Source organism: Mandrillus leucophaeus, unplaced genomic scaffold (assembly GCF_000951045.1).
Source record: "Mandrillus leucophaeus isolate KB7577 unplaced genomic scaffold, Mleu.le_1.0 Scaffold680, whole genome shotgun sequence".
NCBI lineage: Eukaryota > Metazoa > Chordata > Mammalia > Primates > Cercopithecidae > Mandrillus > Mandrillus leucophaeus.
The window spans coordinates 449,670-466,353 of NW_012107364.1; the positions used below are offsets into that span (position 1 = coordinate 449,670).

General features: G+C 51.9%; 1 protein-coding gene across 1 annotated transcript in view; it reads right to left on the bottom strand.

Moving 5' to 3' along the window:
• Positions 1–8,255: 8,255 nt before the first annotated feature.
• Positions 8,256–16,684, bottom strand: part of EFCC1 (EF-hand and coiled-coil domain containing 1) — a 43,691-nt gene continuing 35,262 nt past the window's right edge. The window contains exons 4-8 of the mRNA XM_012002218.1: positions 16,410–16,554; positions 15,015–15,180; positions 11,880–12,020; positions 10,089–10,158; positions 8,256–9,277 (exon numbers count right to left, since the gene is read on the bottom strand). Coding sequence (XP_011857608.1) covers positions 9,141–9,277; positions 10,089–10,158; positions 11,880–12,020; positions 15,015–15,180; positions 16,410–16,554 — 659 coding nt within the window. The 3' untranslated portion in view covers positions 8,256–9,140. The remainder of the gene's footprint in view (positions 9,278–10,088; positions 10,159–11,879; positions 12,021–15,014; positions 15,181–16,409; positions 16,555–16,684) is intronic.

Genomic DNA, 16,684 nt, shown 5'->3' on the forward strand with positions numbered 1-16,684 from the left:
AAAAAAAAGAAACATAATCTGAATAGGCCTCTATTAGAGAGTTTAATAATTAATAATCCTCCAAAACAGGAAGAACAGGCCCCGATGAGTCCACTAGTGAATTCTACCTGTGAACATTAAGGAATAAATTATACTAATTCTCCACAATCTCGCCCAAGAGATGGAAGCAGAGGGAATGTTTTCTAATTCATTCTATGGCGCCAGCATGACCCAATACCACAACCCGACAAGACGTCGTTACAAGAAAAAAAGCTACAATTTGCTCCAGCGGAAGTGAGGAGCTGGCCTGGGCTCTAGGGCCTGGGCCTTGACACCCCGCGGTCCCAGTCCCCGCCCAGGGCGTCTGGTGGACCGAGCTGCGCCCCCGCGGAGAACTACTTCTGAGGCCTGTGAGCGGCGGCAGGGCAAGGCGAGGCCTGCATCCCGGAGCCTCGCGCCTTCTCCTGCGCTGACTTCTGCGGGGCCTCCGGCGGCCCGAGTCGCCCTGCGCTGCTCCCGCGCCTGCACCCGGGGCTGGGGCACCCGCGGCGCTAGGTGATGCCGGAGTGGGCGCCCGACTTGGACCAACTGCGGCAGATCCGGGAGCCGGGGTCCAGGAATATAGACCGAACCCCAAGAATACAGCCCGAACCCCAAGAGCACGTGCCCCTCAGAGACTGCAGTGGCTGCTGGGAGGAGCACATCCAGGGTGGCTACTGCCCCAAGAGGTGGCCACCTCTGGGACCGGCATCCGTTCAGGGACACTCGGCAAGGGACGTGTCTGCCCGCCGTGCTCTTCCTGGCCCAGGGCGCGCTGGACGTGGATGCCCCTCGCCTGGTTTGCGCGGGGCCTGCTGGCAGCTGGACCTGGTTCCGCGCCCACGCCTTCTCCTCCTCCTCCCCCTGGTCCCTCAGCGCCGGCTGATGAGGGAAGTGGCTCCTCGTCCCCAGGTGCACGAGGAAGCCCTGGGGACTCCCGCGGCTGCCTGCCCGATGGCCAGACCTCCCCGGTGCTCCCGACGCGCCTGCACCCGCGACTCCGGCTCGCGGCCTGCCCTGGAACTCACGCGCAAGGCGGGCGAGATGATGCTGATGCCAGTGTCGGGCACCACCGGGTTCAAAACCTGCTAAGGCCGAGATGCGCCCCGGTCACCCAGGTCCGGAGCTAGAGTGTGCTCCGGCCTTCGACCATGGGCCCTCCCTCAGTAAGAGGGCAACGCCACTCTAGACTGTCCCTCCACTAGGGGGCGTCACTGGGGCCCCGGCCTTTGCTTCACCCTCTCTTGCTTTTTCCCGGCATACTCGCTCTGGGTCCGCCGCTGCAGCTCATCATGAGGTCCGGCTCGGGCATCAGCTTGGAAGAGCTTTACCACTTCCCCAGGGTCCTCGTTGATAGGCGGCTCCTAGTCCTGGGGGAGGCGGCGGCGGCGGATGGGGCCCGGCCGGGCCCGAGCAGATGGCCTTCGACATCAGGCACACGGTGGAGGTAGGTGCTGGCCTCCGTGCTCTCGCACCGCGACTTCAGAGAACCGGCAGCGACTTCCGGGAGGAAGGGAGGCCACTTCCCGCTCCAGGACCCCTCTGGAAAGGAAAAACCGCCCTCCAACCACCGCGGACTGCAGCCCCCACCTCTCCAGTGAGGCCAGGACATCTGAGCAACGGGCGCTCGGGTTGTCTGCTCTGGAGGCCCCTCTGTGCGGCCAGTTTTGTCCCTTCGTCCCAGGCGGTCACCTCCAGCTCTGCCCCGTGGACTCAGGGAGGACTTGGGCGCGGTGCTACGGACCCACGCCGGCCCTTGCTGCACTGGGTCCGCCCGGACCTTGAGGCAAGGGTGGACTGGCTGGTCCTCCGGGCGGTTGGCTGCAGAGCCAGCGGCCTGGGCCTTCATTCCCCATCGTCTCCGACAGGGCTGGGCCCTGCTGCCGCTGAGCAGGGGCTGGCAAAGAGCCTGCTCCACTGCCACCTCCCTGCCTGCAGGGAAGCCTGGCACATCCTCTGCCTCCCGGCCTCTCCTCACTGAATCCTCTGCCTGGACGTGGAGGGGTTATGTCTGCTGTTTGTTGCACTCACTGCACATAGTAGGTGCTGCATGAGTCCCTGCGAGAGGAGGAAACACACTAGTCCGTCCTCCCCTGCCCAGCCTCCGCAGAGCTTTTATGGCGCTTCGGAGAGGCCTTGTTCGCCGCGTGGCCAAGTCTTCCCAAGGATGCTGTTCTCAGGACGGCAGATGCAGGTCTTCGGTCCCACGGCACGCTAGGCAGGACTGAGGTGTGCACCGGGCTGCTCACCATGCCCCATCCAGGGACCCCATCAAGGCATGGACAGGCGAGCAGCACTGGGACCTGTGGTGGGGCCATGGGCTCTCAAGTGGCCCCAACCACAGCTCTGCTAGTCCTCCCTCCTGCAGGGGACATCCCAGACCTCTAACTCTACCTCTACCTGTATCACAAGATGTAGGACTGAGGCTCTGCCAGCCCCACCCTCTCCACCCAAAGTCCACGTACTTTTTTAGCTGGCCCTGGGTGGCAGGCCCCACCCCAGCAGAGGAGGATGCATTCAAACCTGTAAGAGTAGCACGTGCCACGTGCTGTGTGCCCCACCTGCCCAGTGATGTCCAGTGGGGCTGGCTGCTCCCAGCTGGGATGGAAGCCCCCAGGAAGACAAGGATTTCTGTCTGTTGTGTTCAGTGAATTATGCTAAATGCCTGGAAAAGCGACTATACACAGGGGGAAAAAAAAAAAAAGCAAACTAGACTAACATCTCTCATGAATATAGATGCAAAATGCTCAACAAAATATTAGCAATTCAAATCCAACAATGTATAGAAAGAAGTAAACACCACGACCAAGTGAGATTTACCCCAGATACGCAACACTGGTCCAATACTTGAAAATCAAGCAATTCATCACATCTACAGGCTAAAGAAGAAAAATCACATGATCATGTCAATAGAGGCAGAAAAAGCGTGTGACAAAATCCAACATCCATTCAAGGTAAAATCTCCCAGCAAACTAGGAAAAGAGAGGAACTTCCTCAATTCATAAAGAACATCTACCAAAAAACCCCACAGCTAACAATACAGGGAATAGTGAGGAACTAGATGCTTTCTCAGTAAGATCAGGGACAAGGCAAGGATGTCCTTTCTCACCACTTCTTTTTCAACACCATAGTGGAAGTCCTAGCTAATGCAATAAGATAAGAAAAGGAAATAAAAGATACAAAGATTTTCTACATAGATGACCATATCATCAGCAAAGTTGTAGAAAATCCAAAAGAATCAACAACATACTACTGAAACTAATAAACAGCTATACCAAAGTTGTAGGATACAGAGTTAATACACAAAAGCCAATCACTTTTTTTTTTGAGATAGAGTCTCACTCTGTTGCCCAGGCTGGAGTGCAGTGGTGCGATCTTGGCTCACTGCAACCTCTGCCTCCTAGGTTCATGCCATTCTCCTGCCTCAGCCTCCTGAGTAGCTGGAACTACAGGTGTCTGCCACCACGCCCAGCTAATTTCTTTTTTTTTTTTTTTTTTTTGTATTTTTAGTAGACACATGAGCCAGGATGGTCTCAATCTCCTGATCTCATGATCAGGCACCCACCACTATGCCCAGCTAATTTTTTTGTGTTTTTTTAGTAGAGATGGGGTTTCACCTTGTTAGCCAGGATGGTCTCTATCTCCTGACCTCATGATCTGCCTGCCTCGGCCTCCCAAAGTGCTGGGATTACAGGCGTGAGCACCATGCCCGGCCTGTTTCTTCTTATATGAGTTTTGGCAGACTGTGTCTTTCAGGAAATTGATCTATTAAACATAGATTACCAAATTTTTGGGCATAGATGCTTCATAGTATTCCTTTAATATCCTTTTGATGTCTGTGGGCTCTGTAGTGATGTTCCTCTTTCATTTCTGGTATTAGTAATTCATATCTTTTTTTTTTCTTTAATTAGGTTGGTCAGAGGCTTATCAATTTTACTGATATTTTCCAAGAACTGGCTTTTGGTTTTGCTGATTTTCTCTCTGATTTTTGGTTTTTAATTGCATCGATTTCTGCTCTAACTTTTATTATTTCTTTTCTTTTGCTTAGTTTGGAGTTAATTTGCCCTTCTTTTTGTAGTTTAATGAGGTGGAAGCTTAGATTATTAATTTTAGATATTTTTTCTTTTCTAATATATGCATTCAGTGCTATAAATTTTCCTCTAAGCAGTGCTTTTGCTGCATTCCACAAATTTTAATTCGCTGTATTTTTATTTTTATTTTGTTCACAGTATTTTTTGTGGCGGAGGTACAGGCTATCACTCTGTGGCTCAGGCTGGAGTGCAGTGGTGTGATCTCTCCTCACTACAATCTCCACCTCTGGGGCTCAAGTGATTCTTGTGCCTCCGCCTCCCCAGTAGCTGGGATTGCAAGCATGCACCACTGCACTTGGCTAATTTTTGTATTTTTAGTAGACACTAGGTTTCACCATGTTGGCCAGGCTGATCTGGAACTCCTGATCCCCCCACCTTCACCTCCCACAGTGCTGGGCCTATAGGCATAAGCGACCGCACCCAGCCTAGTTCACAGTATTTTAAAATTTCTCTTAAGAGTCCTTCTTTGACCCATTTGGTATTTGGAAGTGTGTTGTTTAACCTCCAATAATTTGGGGATTTTCTAGCTATCTTTCTATTATTGATATCCAGTTTAATTCCATTGTCATCTGAGACCATCGTATGATTTGTATGCTTGTACATTTGTTAAAGCATGTTTTATAGCCCAGAGTGTGGTTTATCTTGGTGAAGGCTCTGTGTGAGCTTAAGGAGAATGTGTATTCTGCTATTCTTGGGTGTTCTATCCATGTCATTTAGATCCAGCTGACTGATGGTGCTATTATTAAGTTCAACTATGTCCTTACTGATTTTCTGCGTGCCGGATCTGGATCTGTCCATTTCTTATAGAGGTCGTTGAAGTTTCCATCAAAAACAGTGAATTCATTTTTTTTTGTAGTTCTATCAGTTTTTGCATCACATATTTGCCACACTCTTATTAGGTGTATATACATTAGGGATTATTACGTCTTTTTGGAGAATTGACTTGTTTATCATTAGATTGGTCTGCTTTGTCTGAAATTATTACAGCTACTTCAGCTTTCTTTTTTGTTCTTTTTTTTTTTTTTTTTTTTTAGACAAAGTCTCACTCTGTCGCCGCCCAGCTTGGAATGCAGTGGCACCATCTCGGTTTTCACTGCAACCTCTGCCTCCCAAGTTCAAGCGATCCTCCCATGTCAGCCCCCCAAGTAGCCGGGACTACAGGCGCACAACACCATGCCTGCTTAATTTTTGTATTTTCAGTAGAGACAGGGTTTTGCCGTGTTGTCCAGGCTGGTCTCAAACTCCTGGCCTCAAGCGATCTGCCCATCTTGGCCTCCCGAAGTGCTGGGAGTATAGGCATGAGCCACCATGCCCAGCCAGTCTGCTTTCAAATAATACTGTATTGCTTATGCGTAGTACGAATATCTTACAATGACAAAATATTCCTAGTTCTTCTCTCCTGTCCCTTGTATCATTGCTGTCATCCCTTTCACTTGTATGTCAACTATAATTGCCTACACTGTTGCTGTTAATATTTTGAACAACCTGATGTCTTCTAGATCAAATAATAAGTAAAAGTTTTTATTTTATCTTTATTTATTCCTTCTCTAAAGCTCTTCCTTTCTTTATGTAAATCCAAATTTTGGACCTGTGTACTTTTCCTTCTCTCCAAAGGACTTCTTTTAACATTTCTTGCAAGCCAGGTGTACTGGCAACAAATTATCTAACTTGCTGTTTGTCTGATGAAAGTCTTTATTTCTCCCTCACTTTCGAAGTATAATTTCACAGGATACAAAATTCTCGGTGTATTTTTTTTTTCCTCTCTACACTTTAACTACTTCATTCCACTCTCTTCTTGTTTGCATGGCTTCTGAAAAGGCTGATGTTAAGTCTCACCTTTGTTCCTCTATAGGTAAGGTGTTATTTTTCCCTCTGGTTTCTTTCAAGGTGTGTTCTTTATCATTGATTTTCTGAAGTTAGAATGTATGATACCTAGGTGTAGTTTTCTCTTTTCTTTTCTTTTTTGCATGTAACCTACTTGTGTTCTATGAGCTTCCTGGATCTGTGTCTGACATTAATTTGAGGAAATTCTAAGTCATTATTACTTTAAATATGGTTTGTGTTCCTTTGTCTTTTTCTTCTCTTTCTGGTACTCTCATTATGCATGTTATAGCTTTTATAGATGTCCCACATTTCTTGGATATTCTGCTCTTTCCCCCACACTCCTCGGTCTTTTTTCCCCTTTGCTTCTTAGTTTTGGAAGTTTCTAGTGACATATTCTTAAGCTCAGCGATTCCTTCCTCAGCTGTGCCCTGTTTGCTAATGAGCCCATCAGAGGCATTCTTCATTTCTGTTACGGTGCTTTTTATCTCTAGCATTTTTTTTTTTTTTTTGATTCTCTTAGAATTTCCACCTCTCTGATTACATTACCCATCTGTTCTTACATTTGTCAACTTTTTCCAAGAGAGTTCTTGCATATTAATCACAGTTGTTTTAAATTTATAGCCTGATGATTCCAACATCCCTGCCATATAGGTGGGTCTGATTCTGATGCTTGCTCTATTTCTTCAAACTGTGCTTTTTGCCTTTTAATCTGCCTTGTATTTTTTGCTAAAAGGCTGGCATGCTGCACTGGGTAAAAGGAACTTTTACCTTTTACTCAGAGGTAAAGAGACCTTTAGTGATGTGCTGGGAAGGTGTGGTGGGAAGGGATGTGTTCTACAGTCCTATGATTAGATCTCAGTCTTTTAGTGAGCCTGGGCCCTGGGCTGTGAACGTCTTAGGTTTTCTTTCTCTTAGGTGGGACAGGACGGCTGAAGGGACTGGAGGTGGGTATTTCTCTTCCCCCAGTTTGATTAGGCTCTAATCAAATCCTAGTGGGCTAGGCCCTGGTAAAATAGTTTCTTTTGAAGGAAGGCCTTGTTAAAAAGCACAGAATGTCCTGGCATATTTTAAAATGATTACTTTCCCTGTTCCTGCAGGAAGCACGAGGGGACTTTCTCTTCTATTTTCACTGTGCGAACATAGTAAAGTTCCTGGAGGTAAAACTCACAAAAGTTTGGGGGTTCCCCTGTGACGAGGTGCCCTGTGATGAGGGCCCCCTGGGGCCTTGAACTCTCATATCTGTCCACAGTGAGTTTTTTTTTTTTTTTTTTTTTGAGACGGAGTCTTGCTCTGTCTCCCAGGCTGGAGTGCGGTGGCACGATCTCCACTCACTGCAAGCTCCGCCTCCCGGGTTCACGCCATTCTCCTGCCTCAGCCTCCCGTGTGGCTGGGACTACAGGCGCCACCGCGCCCGGCTAATTTTTGTATTTTTTTTGTTTGTTTGTTTGTTTGTTTTGTTTTTGAGACGGAGTCTCGCTCTGTAGCCCAGGCTGGAGTGCAGTGGCGCGATCTGGGCTCACTGTAAGCTCCGCCTCCCGGGTTCACGCCATTCTCCTGCCTCAGCCTCCCTAGAAGCTGGGACTACAGGCGCCCACCACCACGCCCGGCTAATTTTTTTGTATTTTTGGCAGAGACAGGGTTTCACCGTGTTCGCCAGGATGGTCTCGATCTCCTGACCTCGTGATCCGCCCATCTCGGCCTCCCAAAGTGCTGGGATTACAGGCGTGAGCCACCGCACCCGGCCCACAGTGAGTTTTAACCCATGTGTAGGTTCATGTAGCCACCACCATGTTCAGGACACAGAGCAGCTGGCCCTGCGACCGAGCTGGGACACATGGGAGCCTGCCTGGCCTGGGTCCGCAGGCAGCGCAGGACCTGGGTCCCGCAGGCAGCGCAGAGCCTGAGGTGCAGGGCCGGTGGGCTCCGCCCAGATGCGAGGAGCAAGTTGGGCGCATCCCTGCCTGCTCAGACCACCTCCCCGGGGCCAGCGCTGCATGTGGCCCCACGGATCCGGGGCCCGTCCCATCTAATTGGACCAGGGGTGGGGGTGGCCCTTCTGTGGTGGCCACTGGTCTTGGTCTCTTTTGTTCCATTTCCGGAGGAACCATCTGAAAGTTTCTGGGCCTGTGTTTCCCTGCTTAGGCGTTTGCAGTGGTTCCCTGAGTGAAGGCCAGGGTGAAACCCATCATCTTTGCAGCCCTCCCTCCACCTCCTCCTCTGCCCCTGCCCCTGCCCCTTCCCACCAAGGTTCAGAGCAGACAGGGCTCCCCTGACTCCTGCAGTTTCCCCAGGCATCCCGAGGCTCGGACAGACCCCTGCTGGTTGGGCTCTTACAACACTTAATTTTACCTCCATTTGGCACTGGTTTCACCCCCATGGCACTGTTTGGCAATGGCTCTTTCTCTCTCATGACAGTTTAAGCTAGGTGATACCAGGCATCTTGGCCACGCCTTCTTGCAACCCCATGACGCAGTTCGGGAGGAGCGGCTGGCAGTTCAGGAGTTAGTGTGTGTTCAGGAGCAAGGGCTCCAAGCACTGCATTCCTGAGGCTCCCTGCTGGTTCCACACCTTTGCTCTTGCGGTTACCTTAGATTCTATGCCCTTCCCTTCTCTTTTGCCTAAATCCTACCTGTCTTCTAGAGCTGGTTCAAGGCCAGCTTCCACCAGGGAGCCTACAGTGATTATTCCTTGGAATTCCCGCAGCCTTTCCTAGTCATCAACATTTCCTGGGGTGTGGAGTGCTTTCCTACAGACCAGGTATCCCAAAGGTTGGGCCCAGTCTCCCTTGCAGCAGGCATGCTGGTGGGAGGAAGGAGACAGTGCTGGGAGGGGAGGAGATCCTGAAACCCTGGGGAAGAGATTCGGGGTCAGACTCAGTTAGAAAGTGGGCACCTCTGCCCTGAGGGCAGGGGAAAGATATAGCATCAGGTGCAGGCTGATCCAGCAACTGCAGGGCTTTAATGTGGACTCTGGTGGCAGGAATGCAGGGGCTACGAGGGAATGTGGAGGAGCCCAAGGAAGGGGTGGCTTCCAGGCACTGCAGTGGGAGGCTGTGGGTTTGAGCTCAACCTTGGAAGGAGCCAGCACAGACTCAAGTTCTGATGATGTGACGGTGGTCAGACCAGCTGTCAGTGGTTGGGCTGATCATGGAGGCTGGTCCAAAGGCAGTCAGGCTGAGCAGGGTGCCCACAGACTGGGCCAGTAACCTCAGCAGGAGACGAGGAGGGGGTTGGCGAGCGCAGCTGCTGCAGAGGCTGGTGCGGAGGGCTGTCTCCTCAACAGCTGGCAGGCAGCCAAGGCTTGGTGCAGGGCATCCAGGATGGCTGCGGGGCTGGGCCTCCCCACTGGAGGGAAACAGCAGGCAGGGAGGGCAGGATCAGTCTGCTTGCCTTCACCCACAGAGCTACTATCCCTCCTTCCTGAGACCCAGCCACCCTTACCCCCTGTGCCCCTCCTCAGCCCTGCCCAGCTTCCTCGCTCTGTGGACCACCTCCCCCCGAGGACCCCGGAGAGGGGGCTTGGAGCACACAATTTCTGATCTCCTCCACAAGGGCAAGGACTGCTCAGGGCAGTGGGTGCACCTAAGCTCTGCCCAGTGGTGCCCGGGGAGGTCAGCGAGCAAAGGGCTTTTGGTTGCCCTGTCAGCCTGTGAAGCCCCGTGAGTCGGGAGCTCGGCCTGGCTGCACCAGGCATAAGCTGGCACTCCTGCCGTTCTGCTCCCTGAGCTTCGTGTAAACACCGGGTCCGCGTTACTGAGTGCTTAAGGGAGATGTCCCAGGCTTGGGCGCGGCCAGCACTTGACCCCTGTGCCTCAGTCTCTTCCTCTGTAGGAAGGGGATAACAACTCATTCCTTCTAGGGCCCTCATAAGGATTCAGGGGTTTAAAAACCCTTGGGGCACCTCCCCCGCATGTGGTTGCAGTGCTGCCGGTGGCGCCCACCCATCCCCTCACTGGGCTTCTGTCTGGCATTTCTGCCTGGGGCTTCTGTGCCTCTGCTCTTGCTAAAAGCCCCTTCAACTTTCTAAAGCATGCAGGACAGGAATAACATGATTGTTTTGTAGACAACATGCTAAGGATGAAGCACGCTGGAGTCTCCTCCTCAGGACACCCTCCAGCCACTGCCTGGGCTCTGAGAGACTGGGGTGCTCTCCTACCGTGGGTGGGGTCCTTGAAAGCGTCCAGCGTGCTCAGCAAAATCTTCCCCAGGGCTCTTTTCGATATGTTCTTAAAAAGAAATGGAGACAGGGCTGGATCAGACTGATTGCTGTGTCCCTGTTCAGCAGATGGGAACTGGTGTCTCCTAGGGGCTTCTGGGCAGCTCCCTGGGGACAGATCAAGCCCCTCCCCAACCCTCATCCCTTCCTGGCCCCCTACCCCTAGGCTGCCCACCCTGTGTTTCCCAGAGACTCTTGGAGGGTAAGTGGGGCAGTGGGCAGGATGCATGCCATCAAAGATCACGTACCTAAGGATTACCATCTGTGCCCTGGTAGACACTGGGAAATAACCCTAAGAGCATTTTTATGCATTTGCTCATTTGATCTTTGCAACAACATATTTTATTATGCCCATTTTAACCAGCAGAAAAAAGCAATACTGGGAAAGAAAGCGAAATTTGCCAAAGGCACCCAGCTGGGAGGTGGAGGGGCCGCATCATCTATCCTGAGGCTGCATGGCCCATGGCCTCTGCTGGGAACCACTGCCCTTGCCTGCCTGGGCTAGGACTGGCCTCTCGGGGCCCATCCCCAGGTCTCTGCTTGCCCAGGATATGGACACTGGGCTGGGCCTCAGCAGCTCCGGGGCCAGGCAGCCCGACGCACAGGGCACAGCCCACTTCAGAGCCCCACAGACCTGGGTCTTCCTTTCTTTCTAATCCTTATAGCCTTTCCCTTTCATTTTGCTGCATTGGATGGAACCTCTGCTTCGCATAAAAACAGTGATGACAGGCATTCTTGTCTTGAGTCTGATTTTAATTTTAATTTAATTTAATGATTTTTTTGAGGTAAGGTCTTACTCTGTCATCCAAGCTGGAGTGCAGCGGCACAATCTCAGCTCACTTCAACTTTTGCCTCCTGGACTTCAGCAATCCTCCCACCTCAGCCTCCCAAGTAGCTGGGACCACAGGCACACACCACCATGCCCAGCAAATTTTTTTTTTTTTTTGTAGAGATGGGAGATGGGGGTTTCACCATATTGGCCAGGCTGGCCTCAAACTCCTGAGCTCAAGCCATCCACCCACCTTGGCCTCCCAAAGTGCTGGGATTACAGGCATGCGCCACCACGCCCAGCCACATCTGATTTTAGGGGGATTCCTCTGAACACGTCACCAGTCAGTGTGAGATCTGCATGAAGTATTTGGTTGAGAGCCCTTATCTGGTGAAGGAAGAGCTCTACTATTCTTAATTTGCTGAGGAGTTTTATAATCAAAGGAGATTGAATTTTATTGACTTCCTTTTCTGCATCAATTGAGATGATCATCTGGTCTTTCTCCTTTAATCTGCAATGTGGTATATTTTGGTAATAGATTTTTTGATGTGGTATCATCCTTGAATTTCTAGGATAAGTCCAACTTGGTCATGTTGCATTTCTTTAAACACTGCCAGATTTGGTTTGCTAGTATTGTGTTTAATAATTTTGCGTCCATGTTTAAATGTCACGTTAGTTTATAATTTTCCTTTCTTGTCTTTCTTCTATTTATCCTCTTCTGGTTTTGAGAACAGAACCAGAAAATGATGCATACAAGAGTTTTATTAGCTTCTTAAAATGACCTGGGGAGACCCCCAACCCTATTTTTGGTTGGTTCCTCTGAGTCTCCATTTCTGCATCTGTAAAATGGGGTAACAGCTGCCTACTGTGAGGAGAGCCTAGAGCCTGGTGCCTGACACAGGTGGGGCTCCCTCTAAGAGCTCCTTTCCCTTCCCTGAGTGTGGCAGCTCCCGTGAGCCTACCAGGTCCCGGAGCCTCTGCAGGAGCTGCAGCACGTCCACCAGCTTCTCCTCCAGCAGGGACAGCCGCACCCTCTCAGTCTCCACCATCTGCAGCTCCAGCCTCAGGTGCTCATTCTCTTCCACCTTCTGCTGCAACTCTGCCTGGGGAGAGAAGGGGGCTCAGTGCTTACCTTGCTGGCCTCCCCCAGCCTTCCAGGTGACCGGATCAACTACTCCATCTCCCCGAGGCTGGTGCTGAGGCCCAGAGAAGCTGAGTGTGTGGCCTAGAGCCACACAGAGGGTTGGACTGATGTAAAAATTGTGTATTTTGTTTCCTACTCTAAGGACTCCATTCTCCCTTCGCTTCTCTGGTTTTGTTGTATTTTATTTTATTTTATTTTATTTATTTATTTATTTTATTTTTTTGAGACGGAGTCTCGCTCTGTCACCCAGGCTGGAGTGCAGTGGCCGGATCTCAGCTCACTACAAGCTCCGCCTCCTGGGTTTACGCCATTCTCCTGCCTCAGCCTCCCCAGTAGCTGGGACTACAGGCGCCCACCACCACGCCCAGCTAGTTTTTTGTATTTTTTAGTAGAGACGGGGTTTCACCGGGTTAGCCAGGATGGTCTCGATCTCCTGACCTCGTGATCCGCCCGTCTCAGCCTCCCAAAGTGCTGGGATTACAGGCTTGAGCCACCGCGCCCGGCCTTTTATTTTATTTTATTTTTAACAAATTAAGTTTGGTGGGAAGCAGCAGAAACCAATCTGGCTAGCTTACACAGAGAGGAAATTTACAGCAGGCTAGTGGGCAGATCCCAGAATGGACTGGCAGCTGGAGAACCTCAGGAATGGGACAGGGTTGAGACAGTGGGAGTGTCCCAAGCCTCTTATCCAAGAGCCACAGCTGAGAAGGACCCTCTCCAGCCATCCCCATCCCACAGCATGGAGAGTCCCAGGAGAGGGGCCTGGTTGGCCCACTCTGAGTTATGGGCCCACTCTTGGCCAGGGAGCCACCAAAACCATCAGTCGTACCCAGTAACACTAGGATGCCAGGCAGTCACAAAGTGCTTTGTGGCCCCTGCCTTCTAAAGCAAGCATGCCAGGCACGAGGCAGTCCCTTCCCTGGCACCAATGGAGGGAAAGAGAAGCAGTGGAAAGTGTGGTGTCCAAGGGCGCTCAGGGTCCACTCTGGGCTTGGGCAGGAGGAGGGAAGGCCCAGTGCCTCTGCTCTCTAGGGATGAGACTGGAAGGCCGGCTAATTTTAGGATCCTCCAAGCCCTGTTTCCTTGAAATGTTCTTAGAAAAGGAGTGGCTATGCCCTTCAGAACTTTGTGACTGCCAGTTTATTTCCTGATGGCCCACAGTACTGCACCCTCCCCAGCCACAAGGGCTACGACTTTCCTGAGGGGTGCCTGGGCAGGCAAGATCAAGGCCTCCAGGAAACCAAAGCGGTGGTGGAGAAAATGTAGAAACAACTTTCAACTTAGGAGACCTGCACAACACAAAAGAGTGCTAGAAACAGAGACAGCTGTGGCGCATGTTTGCTGAGCACTCACCACAAGTGTTCACCTGTTTGATACATGCAGTATAGTACGATTATTATGCCCATTTCACAGGTGAGGAAACAGAGGCACAGAAAAGTTGAGTAACTTTTCCAAGGTCACATAGGAAATGGAGTCAGGATTTGAATCCCGGCAGCCTGGCTCCAGCACATAACCGCCATGCTGTGCTACTTGGTGTTAGCAGCCTTCTCTGGGGAGTAAGTGAGGGATGCCCCTATCCCGGTGCAGGGATTCCACAAGCTGGAGGTGGTGCAGACCCGATCGCACTGGAAGGTTTAACTGCAGCCACACCAGCTTGCCCTGTAATGACATTCGACTTTGTTTCCTTTTGCACATTTCAGCAGAATATTTGCATAGTCCTGGTCTTTGTCCAATCTACTGCAGCACTCCAGGGCCTGCTACCTTCTGTCTTGGTCTCTGATTTCACGCACTAAGAGGCTGGAGCCCAAACAGGCCCCTCTGCTCCCTCCTGCCCCCAGTGACTCAACCCCTGGCCTCAGGGCGGACGGTGTGGCTGCCTTGGTTCAAGGGGGGCACACTGGCGTGGATGAGGCATGGGCTCCCAGCCCAGCCCATCTGACCTCTCTCAACCCGTTTCCTACCTCACCGGACTCCTTGAACATAAAGTAAGACAAAGCACATCAGCACCGAGCATGTGGTTCATGGGTCATACAAGTCAGCTGGTATCATTTTTAAAAAGTTATTTAAGGAACTAGGACTTTATCAGGCCATGCATAAGTAAAAAGCAGTACAGACTTAGAATTTCATATGTATAAATATAAAACTATGTCAAAACCAGTACGTAAAAGCACAGTGGGCAACAGCTTAGTGAAATGACAGCTTTCAGCAGCATTGCACACTTGGCTACTGTGGAATAGAGAAGTTCCTACAGAGTAGAGAGAATGAGAAATGCGAAGTGGTCTTATTGAAATGGAGACAGCTGGATGCCCGGCCTCCCTCCCCATCTTCTTGCTACCACACTCCCTTTCTTTTGGGAAACTGCCCCTCCTCCACTTCATCTGACTTTGGTGGCAATGCCAATCACTGAACCCGCCCCACCACCACAGGGATTGGCCCAGGGACGGGCACATGAGTGAGGTGGCCAATCGGAGTTCCTCCCTGAGATTTCGTGTATTAGGAGTGAGACTCATTTTCCTCTGAGGGCTTCCCAGGTGGGCTGATGGAAGTCTAGGGCTGTTAATGGTCCTGCCTTCCCTTCCCCCATCATATGAAGTAAGCCCTTTTGAAGCAGGGGAAAGCGAGACCACCTCCTACAGAAAAACACAGCAGACAGATGGAGACAATCTGGTCTGAGTCCCTGGACCCAGCTGTGCCTGAAGTCCAGATCATCGTCTTCTCAGCTGCATGTTCCAATAAATTCCTGTTTTGCAATCAAGCTAATTTGAGGTGGGATCCTTTAATTGGCAACCAAAAGATTTCTTCTTAAATTTAAATCAGAGGAAATCACCTCCCTCTGGGCCTTGGTTTACTCATTTGGGAATGGGGCACGAGACTTGGCTGCAATCCCTCAGACCCTTCCAGCTGTGAGATCCTCTAGAATAGCTCCAGCCTTTGATCTCTGGGACCTGCTGACCTCCTCCCCAGAGGTCCCCAGGGTCCTCCCACCGCAGCCCTGAGTCCTCAGCTGCTCCACCAGCATGGCAACGCAGGCCTCCAACTCCCCCAGGGTGCAGGCATGGTCGGCACCGCCGAAGTGACCAAAGTAAGTCATGAGCTTCTCCGCCGTCTGGTCATCACACCTGCAGCAAAGCAGAGGGCCCGCATTGCAGGGGCTGCTTCCCAGAGCCCACTCTGTCCAGCCTCGGAGAGGTGGTGCTGGTGTGGAGTCGACCTCCTAAAGCAAAGCCAGGCCACGGCACCTGCCTGCCCAGCACCCTCCCACAGCCCCCATCTCACTCTGAGGAAAAGCCAAAGGCTTCACCTGATCTGCTCCGTGAGCTCTCTGACCTTCCCTCCCACCCACCCACACTCATGCTGCTCCAGCCACAGTGGCCTCCTGGCGGTCCCTCCAACATGCCTCAGCGCCTCTGCACTTGCTCTTCCCTCTTCCTGGAATGCTCTTCCCCCAGCATCTGCATTGCTTATTCCCTCGTTTCCTTCAGGGCTCTGCTGAGAGAGGCATTCCCTGCATCTCCCTGCCCCGCCTCTGTCCCTGCCCCTGTGTGACCCCTCTTCCTCACGCCTGTCACACTCACTAGAGGATCCAAAAGAGGAGGCCACTGTCTGGTTTACTGCAATTTTCCCTGTCTCTCAGATTTTGCCTGGCAAGTAGTAGGTGCTTCATAAGTGCTTGCTGTTGACATGAAGAATTGGTGGTAACAACAACTCCAGAAAATCAACAGCATTTTACCATACAATAATAACTGTTGCCCCCACTAGCGTTCCCACCTCCTGTGCACCAGGCACCTGTTAGGATTGTGTATCTTTGACCTCAAATCCTCACACAGCCTCTGCCACACAAGTGTCACCATCCCATCTTAGAGACGAGAAGACTGAGGTTCGGAGAAGCCAGGTGATTTGTCCGAGGTGTCCCAGGTGTCCTGGGCCTGTCCTCGGTCCCCATGAGGGTGGAGGTGAGGATGAAACAGGGAGCCAGCACCGGCCTGGGGCCAGGCTGGAGAGCTGTGAAAATGGTGTGTGGCAAGGGGTGATGGGTTGGGAAGGGGTCTGAGAGGGACACTGGTGTCTGGGAGTGCCACAAGAGCTCCGGTGCAGGTGCTGGTGAGAAGGCACGAATGGGAATTCAAGCCAGCCACGAGCTGTACCCTGGAAGGTCATCCCACTTCATCCTCTACATACTGGTGGGCCTTCCCACCTCCCCCTGAGGGACAAGGGGACAGAGCCGCAGAGGGGCTGGGAGGTGGCTGAGCCAGGCTAACCAGCCTCCCGGGTGCTCCTGGCTTCCCTGGCCACCTCTGAGTGTGACAGCCTGAGGCCCACAGTGGCTGACCCTAGACGGGCCACACACCTGCCTCTGCAGCTGGAGAGCCGGGCCAGCAGTGTCTTGGCCTCAGCTGCCGGCATCTTCTGCTCCTCCCGCCACTTCTCCTCCTCCTCCTCCTCCTTGTCAGAGGCGGCCTGGCCCTCCACGGATCGGAACAGCTGCTCGTCCACTGCTGGGGAAGCACAGGATGTGGGGACGCAGGACAAAGGGTGGGGAACCAGGCATCCCTCCCCAGGTGGCAGCCCGAGGAGAGGGCTCTTGTGCCATGTCCCCTCTTTTTTTTTTTTTTTTTTTTTTTT